At 45.5% G+C, this 13,626-nt stretch overlaps 1 protein-coding gene across 4 annotated transcripts in view; it reads left to right on the plus strand.

Moving 5' to 3' along the window:
* Window positions 1–13,626, plus strand: part of MED15 (mediator complex subunit 15) — a 212,635-nt gene that overhangs the window by 131,828 nt on the left and 67,181 nt on the right. For 3 of the 4 annotated variants that reach the window (XM_030219026.1, XM_030219028.1, XM_030219029.1), the window contains 2 exons: window positions 5,041–5,157; window positions 7,179–7,327. In XM_030219026.1, coding sequence (XP_030074886.1) covers window positions 5,041–5,157; window positions 7,179–7,327 — 266 coding nt within the window. The remainder of the gene's footprint in view (window positions 1–5,040; window positions 5,158–7,178; window positions 7,328–13,626) is intronic. The other variant, XM_030219027.1, reaches the window with a different exon arrangement.

The raw sequence follows: 13,626 nt of genomic DNA on the forward strand, positions 1-13,626 counted from the left end.
GCATTTTACAACTGCAAAATCCTAATGGGGAAGAGTAGAGACGTGACCTCTCTGCTCCATGGAAAAGTAGAGACTGGTTTGATTCTGGATAGGAAGGCACACGCAGCTTTTAGGTATTCTAAAAGCTGGAAGTAGAATGCTGGGAAGCATCTCTGCATTGGGATTCTCATCAATCATGTCACCCCATCGTCAATGTATACTTATCATCCCGTTTTTCTTTGGAGGATCATTTGCTATTAAATTTTGAGTTTTGGCTTCGATCTGTTCCCCGAAGAACCTCAGGTGGTGTATCATTGTTGTAAGTTTTTTCTCACCGAAGGAGCAGATGTGGCTGAAAGGAAGGGAGGGCAAACGAGATATCACCAAATGTCCTTTATAGGGTAGACACCCCTGATGGTGTGGATAGCATGAGGAAGGACTTAGCAAAGCTGGAGGAATAGTCTGGAATTTAGCAACTTAGATTTAATGCTAAAAAATGCAGGGTCATGCATTTTGGATGCAAAAACTCGAGGGAACAGTACAACTTAGGGGTTGAAGAACATTTGTGCACGAAAGAGGAGCAGAACTTGGGTGTGATCATGTGTGATGTTCTTAAGGTGGCCAAACAGGTAGAAAAAGCGATGGTGAAAGCTAGAAGGACACTTGGGTGCATAGGGAGAGGAATGGCCAAGAGGTGATGATGCCCCTGTATAAGATTCTGGTGAGAATGTATTTAGAATATTGTGTACAATTCTGGAGACCACACCTTCAAAAAGATATAAACAAGATGAAGTCGGTCCAGAGAGCGGCTACAAAATGGTCAGTGGTATTCATCATAAAGCATATGGGGACAGACTTGAAGATCTCCATATGTATATCTTGGAAGAAAGGCAGGAGAGGGGAGATATGATAGAGACATTTAAAAATATATGCAGCATAAATGCACAGGAAGTGAGTCTCAATTGAAAGGAAGCTGTGGAATGAGAGGGTATAGGATGAAGGTGAAAGGGAATAAACTTAGAAGTAACCTGAAGAAATACTTCTTCACGGAAAGTGTGGTGAATTCGCGGAATGGTCTCCTGGTGGAAGTGGTGGAGACAAAAACAGTGTCTGAATTCAAGAGAGCTTGGGACAAGTACATAGGATCTCTAAGAGAGTGATAGGGAGAGTAGATGGCATGGATGAGCAGACTGGACAGGCCATATGGTATTTATCTGCCTACATTTTTCTCTGTTTCTATGTTTCAAAGTTAAATAGTAACCTGTGTAACTTTGTAAGTGTATACGCTTTGAAAATGAGCCTCTGTCTATCATAGGACTTTAAAATGGAAGAAAAGACATCAGAGACTCAGATATGTGAGTCAGAGGCTTTCAAATGGGTATCAGTATCTGAACATGGGTCTAAAAATCTCCATCTTTAAGGTGCAAATTTTTTTCCTTTTCCAAAATATTTTTGAAAACTTTGTGTGCTTTTTCCAACATTACTAGTGGCATTGGACTTTATTTTTTAAATTGAAAAATGACTAGTATTTATTCAAATAATGAACAGTCCAACAGCAGAACATATCTTAAAATGCCCGATATTGGCATGCTTTCACTTTCTTGCTTCTTCAGGGGTCTGGGCTTCCATACAGTTACCAAAAAAGCAGAAAAAAATACATCAACACAAAACCTCATCATCATCAGTATTTCTCACTATATATTTCAAACTCGCATCGTTCACTGCGCTAGTGATACAAAATAGTATTCACTCACTTTATACATGCTTGGCATTTCAAATTGCCCAGTAGGGCTGCTTTAAACCCAGCACATGACGTACACAAAAATTGTTGAACTTCTTAAAAAAATATTCATCTTAAAAAATGTGCACCATTATATACAGGTATTGAGACCTATTGGTTCCAAACTTTGTGATTTATAAATTCAAAACTGTTCTCATTGCAGTGATCACCTCTGTTAGCTGGGACTTGTTCTAAGGCAAAACATTTCAAAATTTCAGACTTACGGAATTACACACAGTGTGTCATTAATAGTGCAGTCATCTTTTCATGCTGTAATTGCAAATTCAAAGCTTGCATTGTCTTCCCAATATAAATTTTATTGCAATAATATAAGACCACATATACTATATAATTAGATCAACAAGTAGTAAAATACTGCAATTTATATTTTCTTTTGGTCAACCAAATTCACAATCTCCTTTAACAGAATGTTCTCTCACAAGTTTTACAACAACCACATTTGTAATGCTCTTTCTGTTGTATGTCTGACTATAAAATACTCATTTGAAAGTCATTGACTAATGAATATGGGGTCTCAGTAGGGTGGTACCAAATATTCATATTCGATTAGGCCCCAAATAGTGCCCTGAATACATTATTCATATTTGGCCGAACAGTGATTTAAATTTGAATACGAATAATCTAGGGCTCTGCTGTGTTAAATACTACTTAAACACTTGATCTCTGATTTCATTATGCTTCTTTAACTTACCAAATAATAAAATTTGGTAAGTTAAAGCTCAGTGCCTATTATTCGTATTTGGCCAAATAATAATTTTCATTATTTGTATTCAGCCGAATAGTAAAATGTGCTATTCGATACAGCTCTACTCTGAGGTCTTTTCCTCCATTTTGAAGTCGTATGACAGTTATTTAGTTGCCTTTTTAGTTACTGTGATTTTTGAGGTGAAGTTTCTCTAATTGCTTTTTTGGTAAATTTTTTTCTCATGCAAGCTGAGATTAAATCTTGGAGAATCAAGCCCCCCCCCCCCCCCTGTATACTCTAATGCATAATAAAAGAGTATTCAGCTAAATTCCATTTAGTCTCATTCTAGTGATGTCAGGTTTTCCTGCTGAAGTAGAAAGCGTTCATGACATCACTGTAGAAAGCATACTTCTATCTGGTAGTGAGAAACATACAGTATGTAAAAGGTGGTTGGGTATAAAGGGCCACACTTTGAGCAGGCGCACTGACAGGCTTAAGTTAAGTACTGGAATTTAAGATAATCTCTATGTTCAGTACTGCTATCAGTATACTGCCCTTAAAAGCCGATCACAGTAACTGCTGAGAATGTAAATATGAGAAGTCCAAAAAGCTGATTTCTTTCCATAAGTCCCCATGATGTAATTCTTGACCAAAACTAATACAGTCCCGTTTTTTGGCTTAACGTATCTCCCATTTGTCAAGAGATACTGTGGTTTGGACTTTTGGTACAGGCTTGAAAATGCATCAAAATGTTAAATGGTTTCCATATTAAGAAATACACAGTAACTACAGGACATCTGGTGAGTTAGCCTGTGGCGTTCCTAGCCTCGACAACACCCGGGGCGGATCGCCGATGCGCCCCCCCCCCCCCCCCGGGTGCACACCGCTGGGGGAGGGGGGGTGCCGCAGCGCACGCCTGTCGGCTCAGAGTTCGCTAAGCTAAATTCTCTTGTTCGCTGCAGCTCCCTCCCTCTGCCCCGGAACAGGAAGTAACCCCCCCCCCCCTCCCCCCCTTGGTACGCCACTGGAGTTAGCTTAGTTTTGACAAAAATTTGAGTTACTGTGTTCTGGCTTTTCAGAGCATTAAAGGAATTCAGCAAGCCTAAACTAAGCTGATAAATTAGCATGATAGCAACTGAATATTACCACTCTCTGGATACATTTTAAGGCTGCCTTTGCCGTGTTTCTAACCTGGCCCACAATTATACAGATATCAGGCTGTTTCACAATTTAAATGGCCTGATACTATCCATATAACTTTTTAAATTGTATGGATAAATCAATTATCATTTGCTGGCCATCGGTGATCTCTGAATTGGCTTTGAATACTGCTCCAAATGATTGTTCATGGCAGGTTTTAATAGCTGAGGTGCATTCTTTTGAGAAATGCAGTCTTTCAGCTCTGGTCTACATACAGAATATACATATTGAAAATCTGCTAGTAGGTGACCTTTTACCAAATGAATTGGCAGCCCTGGTTGTTGTTCCAGTGAGGGAATGTCAAATTGGTTGTGACAGAGATGCCAAGAAACAGGTATGGAGCTTAAACTTCTTGAACTCAGGGTTTAGCCTTCTAGAGAAAGTGGGAGGAGTGCAGATTGACTTTTGTGGGACAGATTTCAATTCCACTGCATATGCTGTACCTTCTCCAGCAAAAAGTGGAGGACTTTCTTCACAGCCTTATCAATCAGAACCTTTCATGATTGTTTTTTCAGAACTTGTTATTCAGCATTACTGTAGCTTAATTGAAAGAATGCATTTTCATTTAATTAAAAATTAAGTTTGTGTGTACTTTGCTTTTGGGAGAAGTTATTCTCTTACTATCTGAGGGATGTCTGCCTGTATTTGGAAATGTCATCTGAATTCCTGGTGTAATGACCACAATGAAAACAAAACCTTTGGGTGGATAAACTGGGGTGTACATTGCTGCAGTGCTGGATCTGCTGTGTTTCTATAAGAATCCCACATGGAAAACTGCCGCTCCCCTCACGAAGAAAAGATTAACTGTGCCCAGAAACCTCAGGATAGCCGGCATGGTTATACACTTAAGACCCTGCAGAGAGCATGTGGTTATTTTCCCAGTTTAAACACACATGCAGTGAGAGAAACTCATTCCACTACTCCTGCATCCTCCAAGCTGCATGAGCTGTACTTCATAGTACCTCTGCATTGCTGTCCCCAGTTGATATATTTGTCCTCTCCCCCACCACGTGCTCATCCATAGTTATATGTGCCTTTTCTCATTCTGCCACTGTACTGTCCCAAGTCCCATTTATATGCTGGTGCCCATGCCCCCCTGTTTACACATCCCTTGCTTGTCTTTGGCCGCAGCCTTCATTCTGCCACTGCACTCCCTCACTCCTACACACTCCCCTTACACCACTTCAGCTCATCTGTGGCTGCATGTGCCTTTCTGCATTGTATCACTGCACGCCCCCCCCCCCCGCCCATTTACACACATCACACATGACCTCCTCGTGTTTGTCTGCAGCTGCATGCACCTTTCTTCATTCTTCCACTGCACTGCATTCTTGTTTTGCGATTACTTTTGTCTGTTGTCCCTCTGTCCTCAAAGATGATCAGCGCAACTATGGCCCGAGGTGGGATGCAAATAAGACCACGGTTCCCGCCTGCCACTGCGTCAGCCACGCCTCCAAGCTCTGCCCCCTTGGGAGGACAGCAAATGCCACAGGTATTTACTGAGTCTGGGCACACTGTAATAGGATGTGCTGAAGGTGTGCTCAACTCTGGGTTGTGTTAGCTGTTTAGTACCTGCAGCTTGTACATTTCCTCCTCGTTGAATGGCTCTTCTGCTCTAACAACCTCTTTTCTGCTTTGCTCTTAGACCATTTATGGTACTCAAGTATGTCTCCACCTCTTTATAATACTGACAGCGTTCAATAGCCAGGCTGAGGGTATAAAGAGGGTGTAGTGCATTTGTAACTGAAAGGGAATTCACCAGCTTTGCTTCAGTTCCTGTGAGAGAGCCTTTGCTGATATAAGTAGCTTTATCCAGGGTTCAGAGAGAATGGAGTCCAGGGTAAAGCTTTATATAGGTGGCACAATTCTTGCTTGAAAGTTTCTTGTTTTGTAGTAATCTGTGTCTTTACCTTAACTTTTGTTTTAATTATTTGTGAGCATATACAGGTTCAGTAACGTCATTCATGAGTTTTTAGAGCACCACAGAACAGGACACACAGTAAAAGCTTTTGATAAACAGCAGCACACCTGTGCCTGAAACTCTGTGTAGATATCCTCTTTCAGCTAGTAGCAATGCTTTTAGAGTTTCAAGAATAGGGAACTATGAAATGAGCTCAGCTTCTGAAAAATATCTGCTAACTGCCTTTGATATTGGGATCTTCCATCCCAGGTTATCAGAACTTGGACTTGGACATACTTTGCAGATATGTTTTGGAACCAAGCTTCCCAGACATACCCTATTGATCCCACAACCAATCAGGTTTTCAAAATATCTGCACTTAATATGCATGAGATACACTTACATAAGTAGTGTGAAATACATCTCCTGTCTATTCATTGATGATATAATAAACATCTGACTGGTTCTGAGGTCAGTAAACCTGGTCATTTTACATTTCTCCAATGTCTGACATAGTGGGCAAAGGGTAACACATTGTGCCATCATGCACTGCATGCTCTGTGCTACACACATTTACAGCTGTTGCTGATTAATGGTTCACATGATGCATTTAAATGATGGGCCACATAATACCATGCTGCTTAGTCACAAGGGTAAAGGTCACTTGTCACCTTGATTAATGAGATGTTATTACACATCCTTCCCCATCCTGAATTAATTAGTGACAGTACTGCATTAATGGATCACACACTGTGTGTCTTAGATGGGGGTCACATGTTGACAATTTGGTTTAGTAAATCATGCCTCTACAGTACTTCTGCCACCAGTTGCCAAGTGCAAGGTTTGAACAACCACCTAGCCTGTTCGCCTGAGGCGAGTGAATTATTTTGGCAGATGAGATTTTGGTGTCTTTGGCCCTGTTTGGGGCCTGGGAAGGCAGAGAACCAGGGGTGGCATGGAGGGGGGAAGCAATAGAAACGTGTATGGGGGGGGGGGGGAGGTACAGAACAGAAGTAAGAGGGGAGAGAAAAGCTGAGGAAAAGGTGGGGTAAGAGCACATTCCCTTGAGAAAAATTGCATTCATTATATATTCCTCCCTCTTTCCCTCCAAAAATAAAAAAATTCAAGGGGGCAGTAGCAGTAGGATTACATGGCAATTGCGTTTTGTCCTTGCCAATCAAGTCCTGGAGGAGTTTTTCAAACTCTGGTCATGTGACATGTCATGTTACAACATAACTTGAAGGCAGGCCTTTTGAAGCACATGTAGAATTCAACTCTTGGGAATATGACAGTGATGTAGTGTGAAAATGGAGGTTGCTCTGGTAGGTGCCCTTTGACTCCTGTATTAAATATGTTGCCTGCAGTTTACTTAAATACACTCAAATTACCCTGTTCAGACTGCTTTAGAGAAGCATGAGATGACAATTCATTGGACATTTCCTTTTCTTCTGATTTCTGCATTGTTTCCCTGAAAAAAAAGACAGGATTTAGAATGTACAGGTTGCTTTTGATAACTTTAGCGACAGAATGATGGGCAAGAGAAAAGCAAGTTTGTGACTCTCTTGGTAAACTTGGTTTGAAACTTTCAGGTTTTTATTCTCTTTTCCCTCCAGTCACAGGTTAGCCAGAGCAACATCACTATGATCTCTTCTCCATCCCCCATCCAGCAAGTTCAGACTCCTCAGTCTATGCCACCCCCACCTCAGCCCCAGCCGTCTCCACAGCCAGGCCAGCCGACATCCCAGCCCAACTCCAACATTAGGTGAATGGATTCTGCTTATTTGCATGCTCTTTAAACCTTTGAAAGGGACTTCGGGTATCAAGGGTGAAGGTCTGCTGTAATTGACTCTTGTCACTAGCTCAGTGTTCCATTTATGAAATACTGCTGACATTTCAGGGCAGAAATATTTCTTCTTATCTGTTTTTGCAGAGTCTAAACAAAAATATAGAACTGAATACTGTCAGGTGGTGCTGAGAGGCTAGCTTATTTCAAATTATTCAAACAATTCCTTTGAAGCAAGCCACATACCACTTTGGTAGTATTGCATCTGTTCTCCGAGGACAAGTAGGCTGCTTGTTCTCACATATTGGTCGACGTCCGCGTCGACCCAGGAAACGGAGCAAATTTTTGAAGCAAAAATACAAAGTTTTGCCCAGAGTCTTCTGGAGTGTGAATCACGTGCGCACCGCTCATGCACGGATGACTTCCCGCCCATCGCGCCAGCGTGCCCCTTAGTTCTTTTTTGTCTGCGACAAGGGGATAGGATTTTTCTGCTCTCCTCGTTTTTGGCCCAGGAACAGAGTCTGACGACTATTTTCTTTCTATTTCTTTTATTATTTTTGTCATTTTCTTTAAAAAAAAAAAACAAACTTATTTACTCCCATAGTATTTTTGCCTATTTTTAAGTTTCCTTTCTTTTCGACGCAGCTAGCCTTTAGGCTGCGCTGTCGGGTTTCTCCCTTTTTGTGCCCTTTACTTTTTTGGCACGATCGTGTAGTTTGATTTCGCTGAAGCCGTTTTTCCTTCCATGTCATCGAAGACACCCAGTGGCTTCAAATGTTGTACTCGGTGCAACCGGACTATCTCAGGTACTGATACCCACGCTTGGTGTATCCAGTCCCTAGGGCCCAACCATAGCCCAGCCGCTTGTAGTCTGTGTCTTCGTATGAGGAAACGGACCCAAGCATCTCGAGAAGCCCAATGGGAAAAGCTTTTTGGGGCTCGCTCCAGTCCTTCGATGTCGACTTCGGTACCGAGGTCAGTGGCGGTGGTGTCGACATCGAAAGGAGCATCGACGTCTGTAGGGAGTTATGGTTGCTGACAGATCAACTTGCGCTGGGAGCAGAGAGGCATCGAGTGGGTCTCCACCTGCCTCGAGGCCGCCTGTTATGCAGGGCCCCCGGGACCGACCTTCGTTGGACCCGCCCCCGAGGAGACGTGAGGATTCCATGTCCTCATCGGTATCGAGGAGTCTTGATGATGGGCGTCGAACGAAGGCGAAGAAGCACCGTCATCATTCTCGATCGCACGGTGCCAGGAGCTCCAGGGCTTTGAGAGAGTCAGCACCTGAGAAGCGTCGGTGCCGAAAGGATCTCTCACCCTCGATACAGGAGGTGCCGATGCGTAGGTCTCCTAGCAGCCCGGTACCTGCTCCCGAGCCTCCACAGATTCTGACACCACCTGTTCCACCAACCCCACAGCCTTCTCCGATGGCGGCTCTCGAGCGCATCTGGGCCTTGTTTCCAGAACTTCTGGAGGGACTGCTACGTCAGTCAGCTTCGGAGTCAGGGGTGCTTGCGCCTTCTGTACCATCTGCTGCAGTAGTGTCTGGCCCTTCTGCGTGAGGTCCCAGACTGTGATGCCACCTACGGCGTCGGCTGCCACCCAGGTTGATTCCCCTTCGACGTCGGTGGAGGAAGCTTCGCCGCAGTCCGAGCAGGCATCGACCTCTCGACATCGCCATTGAGGACATCGTTCCTCAGCATCCAGGCAGGTCCAGTGTCGGAGTACCTTAAGAGAGGTCTTAACTGATACTGAGCAGAAGCATTCTGCTGAGTCCTATGGGATTCTCTCTGAACCTTCCCCTCCACCAGAGAGGAGACTATCTCCACTGGAGAGTCTTTCCTTTTCTTCTTTTGTCCGGGAAATGGCTACAGCTATTCCCTTCCCTGTGGAGGTTGAGGATGAGCCCAGGACTGAGATTCTCGAAGTCCTGGACTATTCTTCTCCACCTAAAGAGGCTGTGACAGTCCCTCTGCATAAGGTACTGAAGGAAGTCCTTATGCGAAACTGGTCGGCCCCTCTGTCTGGCCCTGTGGTCCCCAAGAAAGCTGAATCCCAGTATCGGATCCATGGTGAACCTGGATTGATGAGGTCTCAGTTACCCCACAATTCTATGGTGGTGGATTCCATCCTCAAGAGAGCCAGGAGTACTAGAGACTATGCTTCAGTGCCCCCAGGCAGAGAAGCTAGGAGTCTTGATTCTTTTGGGAGGAAGACATATCAGGCCGCTATGCTCGCTGCCAAGATTCAATCATACAGCTCTTCACGAGTGTTCACTTGCGGGACTCGATAAGGCAACTGTCTAACTTGGTTGATGAACTCCCTCCGGAGCAAGCCGATCCTATTCGCCAGGTGGTCAGGCAGCAGAAGGCGTGTCAAATTCCTGGCCAGGGGTACGTTCGACACTTTTGATGTAGTGATGCGTAGACTCTCATGGCTGCGTGTCTCTGACCTGGATCATTCGGTCCAGCAGCGAATGTCGGATGTTCCTTGCCGGGGGGACAACCTTTTTGGTGAAAAAGTAGAGGATCTTGTTGACCAGATCAAGAAGCATAGTGATGCTGTGGATTCTTTCTCCCACCGGATGTCTTCTGCTACTACCTCCTCATGTAGGAGGTATTTTGGGGGGAAGAGGAGTGCTCCCTATTCCTATCCTAGGCGTAGGCACACTCCTGCTTCTCGACAGCCTTCCCAGGCACAGCCCCAGCGCACTCGTTCTCATCAACAGTGTGCGTCTAAGGCCTGTGCTGCTCCCCAGCAAAAGCAGGGAACGGGCTTTTGACTGGCTCCAGTTAAGCATAGCCTCTGTAAAAGTGACCGTACCGGACGACTTGCTGGTTGGGGCGAGGTTGATATTTTTTTCACCAAAGGTGGCCTCTCATAACCTCCGACCTGTGGGTCCTTCAAATAGTCCGGTCAGGGTACACCCTCAATCTGGAATCCAAACCTCCAAATTGCCCACCGGGAGCTCATTCTTACAGTTCCCAGCACAAACAGGTACTTGCAGAAGAACTCTCTGCCCTTCTGAAGGCCCATGCGGACGAACCCGTTCCACTAGGGGAAGAAGGGCTGGGATTCTTTTCCAGGTACTTCCTTGTGCAGAAAAAGATTGGGGGGGGGGGGGGGGGATGCGTCCCATCCTAGACCTGAGGGCCCTAAACAAATTTCTTGTCCAAGAAAAGTTCAGGATGGTTTCCCTAGGCACCCTTCTTCCCATGATTCAAGAAAATGATTGGCTATGCGCTCTGGACTTAAAGGGTGCTTACACACACATTTTGATACTCCCAGCTCACAGGAAGTAACTTCGATTTCGGCTGGGAACACAGCACTTTCAATACTGTGTACTGCCGTTTGGTCTGGCGTCTGCGCCCAGAGTGTTCACAAAGTGCCTAGCGGTAGTTGCAGCGTCACTACGCAGACTGGGAGTGCATGTGTTCCCTTATCTTGACGATTGGCTGGTGAAGACACCTCGAAGGCAGGCGCTCTACAGTCCATGCAAATGCCTATTCAGGTGTTAGAACTACTGGGGTTCGTGATCAATTACTCCAAGTCCCATCTCACCCCAGTTCAAAAGTTGGAATTCATTGGAGCTCTGTTGAACACAAAGACAGCTCGAGCTTATCTTCCCGAGGCAAGGGCAGACAACCTCCTGTCCCTGGTGTCTATAGTTCGAACGTCTCAACAGACATCTGGGGCACATGGCCTCCACAGTTCATGTAACTCCCATGGCACGTCTACACATGAGATCAGCTCAATGGACCCTAGCTTCCCAGTGGTATCAAGTTGTGGGGAGTCTAGAGGATGTAATCCAACAGTCCACTGACTTCCGGATTTCTCTGCAATGGTGGACGATTCGATCCAATTTGACCTTGGGACGTCCATTCCAAATTCCTCAGCCACAAAAAGTGCTGATGATGGATGCATCCCTCCTGGGGTGGGGAGCTCATGTAGATGGGCTTCACACTCAAGGAGCCTGGTCCTTTCAGGAAAAAGGTCTTCAGATCAATCTCCTGGAATTGCGAGCGATCTGGAACGCTCTAAAGGCTTTCAGAGACTGGTTGTCCAACCAAATCATATTGATTCAGACAGACACAGGTTGCCATGTATTACACCAACAAGCAGGGGGGCACCGGATCTTGCCCTCTGTGTCAGGAAGCCATCCAGATGTGGCTTTGGGTGCACCGTCACTGCATGTTTCTGCAAGGCCACTTATCTGGCAGGTGTAAACAGTCTGGCCGACAGGCTGAACAGGATAATGCAACCTCATGAGTGGTCACTGAACATGGGAGTAGCCCGCAAGATCTTCCAAGCGTGGCGCACCCCCTAGGTGGATCTTTTTGCCACTCAGATCAATCACAAGGTCCCTCAGTTCTGTTCCAGGCTTCAGGCCCACAACAGACTAGTGTCAAATGCCTTTCTCCTGCATTGGGGAACAGGCATCCTGTATGCGTATCCTCCCATACTTCTAGTGGGGAAGACTTTGTTGAAACTCAAGCAAGACTGCGGAACCATGATTCTGATTGCTCCCTTCTGGCCGCGTCAGATTTGGTTCCCTCTTCTTCTAGAATTGTCCTCCAAGGAACCGTGGAGATTGGAGTGTTTTCCAACCCTCATCACCTAGAACGAGGGGTCGCTTCTGCATCCCAACCTCCAGTCTATGGCTCTCACGGCCTGGATGTTGAGAGCTTAGAATTCGCCTCCTTGGGTCTTTCAGAGGGTGTCTCCTGAGTCTTGCTTCCAGGAAAGATTCCACGAAGAGGTGTTACTCTTTCAAATGGAGGAGGTTTGCCGTCTGGTGTGACAGCAAGGCCCTTGATCCTCTTTCTTGTCCTACACAGACCCTGCTTGAATACCTTCTACAGTTGTCGGAATCTAGTCTCAAGACCAACTCCGTAAGGGTTCACCTTAGTGCGATTAGTGCTTATCACCGTGTAGAGGGTAAGCCTATCTCTGGACAACCTTTAGTTGTTCGCTTCATGAGAGGTTTGCTTTTGTCAAACCTCCAGCGATGTCATGGGATCTCAGCGTCGTTCTCACCCAGCTGATGAAAGTTCCTTTTGAGCCACTGAATTTCTGCCATCTGAAGTACTTGACCTGGAAGGTTGTTTTCTTGGTGGCTGTTACTTCAGCTCGTAGGGTCAGTGAGCTTCAGGCCTTGGTAGTGCATACTCCTTATATCAAGTTTCATCACAACAGAGTAGTCCTCCGCACGCACCCTAAGTTCCTGCCGAAGGTGGTGTCGGAGTTCCATCTGAACCAGTCAATTGTCTTGCCAACATTCTTTCCCTGTCCTCATACCCGCCCTGGTGAAAGCAGTTTGCATACCTTGGACTGCAAGAGAGCATTGGCCTTTTACGTGGAGCAGACAAAGCCCTTCAGACAGTCCACCCAGTTGTTTTTCGATCCCAACAGAAGGGGAGTCGCCATCGGAAAACGCACAATCTCCAGTTGGCTAGCAGATAGCATTTCCTTCATTTATGCACAAGCTGGGCTGACTCTAGAGGGCCATGTCACGGCTCATAATGTTAGAGCAATGGCTGCGTCAGTGGCTCACTTAGCCTCCATGGAAGAGATTTGCAAGGCTGCAACATGGTCCTCAGTCCACACATTCACATCTCACTACTGCCTTCAGCAGGATACCCAACTCGACAGTCGGTTTGGGCAGTCAGTGCTGCAGAATCTGTTCGGGGTTTAGAATCCAACTCCACCCCCTTAGACCCATTTTTGTGCAGCCTGGAACAGAATTGGTTTCAGGTCAATGTCTGTTACGTCCTCGCCATTGCAAGACCCAATTGACCGTTGTTTTGAGTGAGCCTGGTTTATAGGGATATTCCACATGTGAGAACAAGCAGCCTGCTTGTCCTTGGAGAAAGCAAAGATACTTACCTGTAGCAGGTATTCTCTGAGGACAGCAGGCTGAGTGTTCTTACAAACCCGCCCACCTCCCCTTTGGAGTTGTTACTAGTTTGTTGTATGCTTTTTGATTTAACTAAGGGTCACACTCGCGCGAAGGGCGGGAAGTCGTCCGCGCATGCGTGGTGCACATGATTCACGCGCCAGAAGACTCTGGGCAAAACTTTTTATTTTTGCTTCAAAACTTTGCTCTGTTTCCTGGGCCAACGCAGACATCAACCCACATATGAGAACAATCTGCCTGCTGTCCTCAGAGAATACTTGCTACAGGTAAGTATTTATTTATTTATTTATTGCATTTGTATCCCACATTTTCCCACCTATTTGCAGGCTCAATGTGGCTTACAATACATCGTGGGTAGTGG

The sequence above is a fragment of the Microcaecilia unicolor genome, chromosome 11 (assembly GCF_901765095.1).
Source record: "Microcaecilia unicolor chromosome 11, aMicUni1.1, whole genome shotgun sequence".
NCBI classification, from domain to species: domain Eukaryota; kingdom Metazoa; phylum Chordata; class Amphibia; order Gymnophiona; family Siphonopidae; genus Microcaecilia; species Microcaecilia unicolor.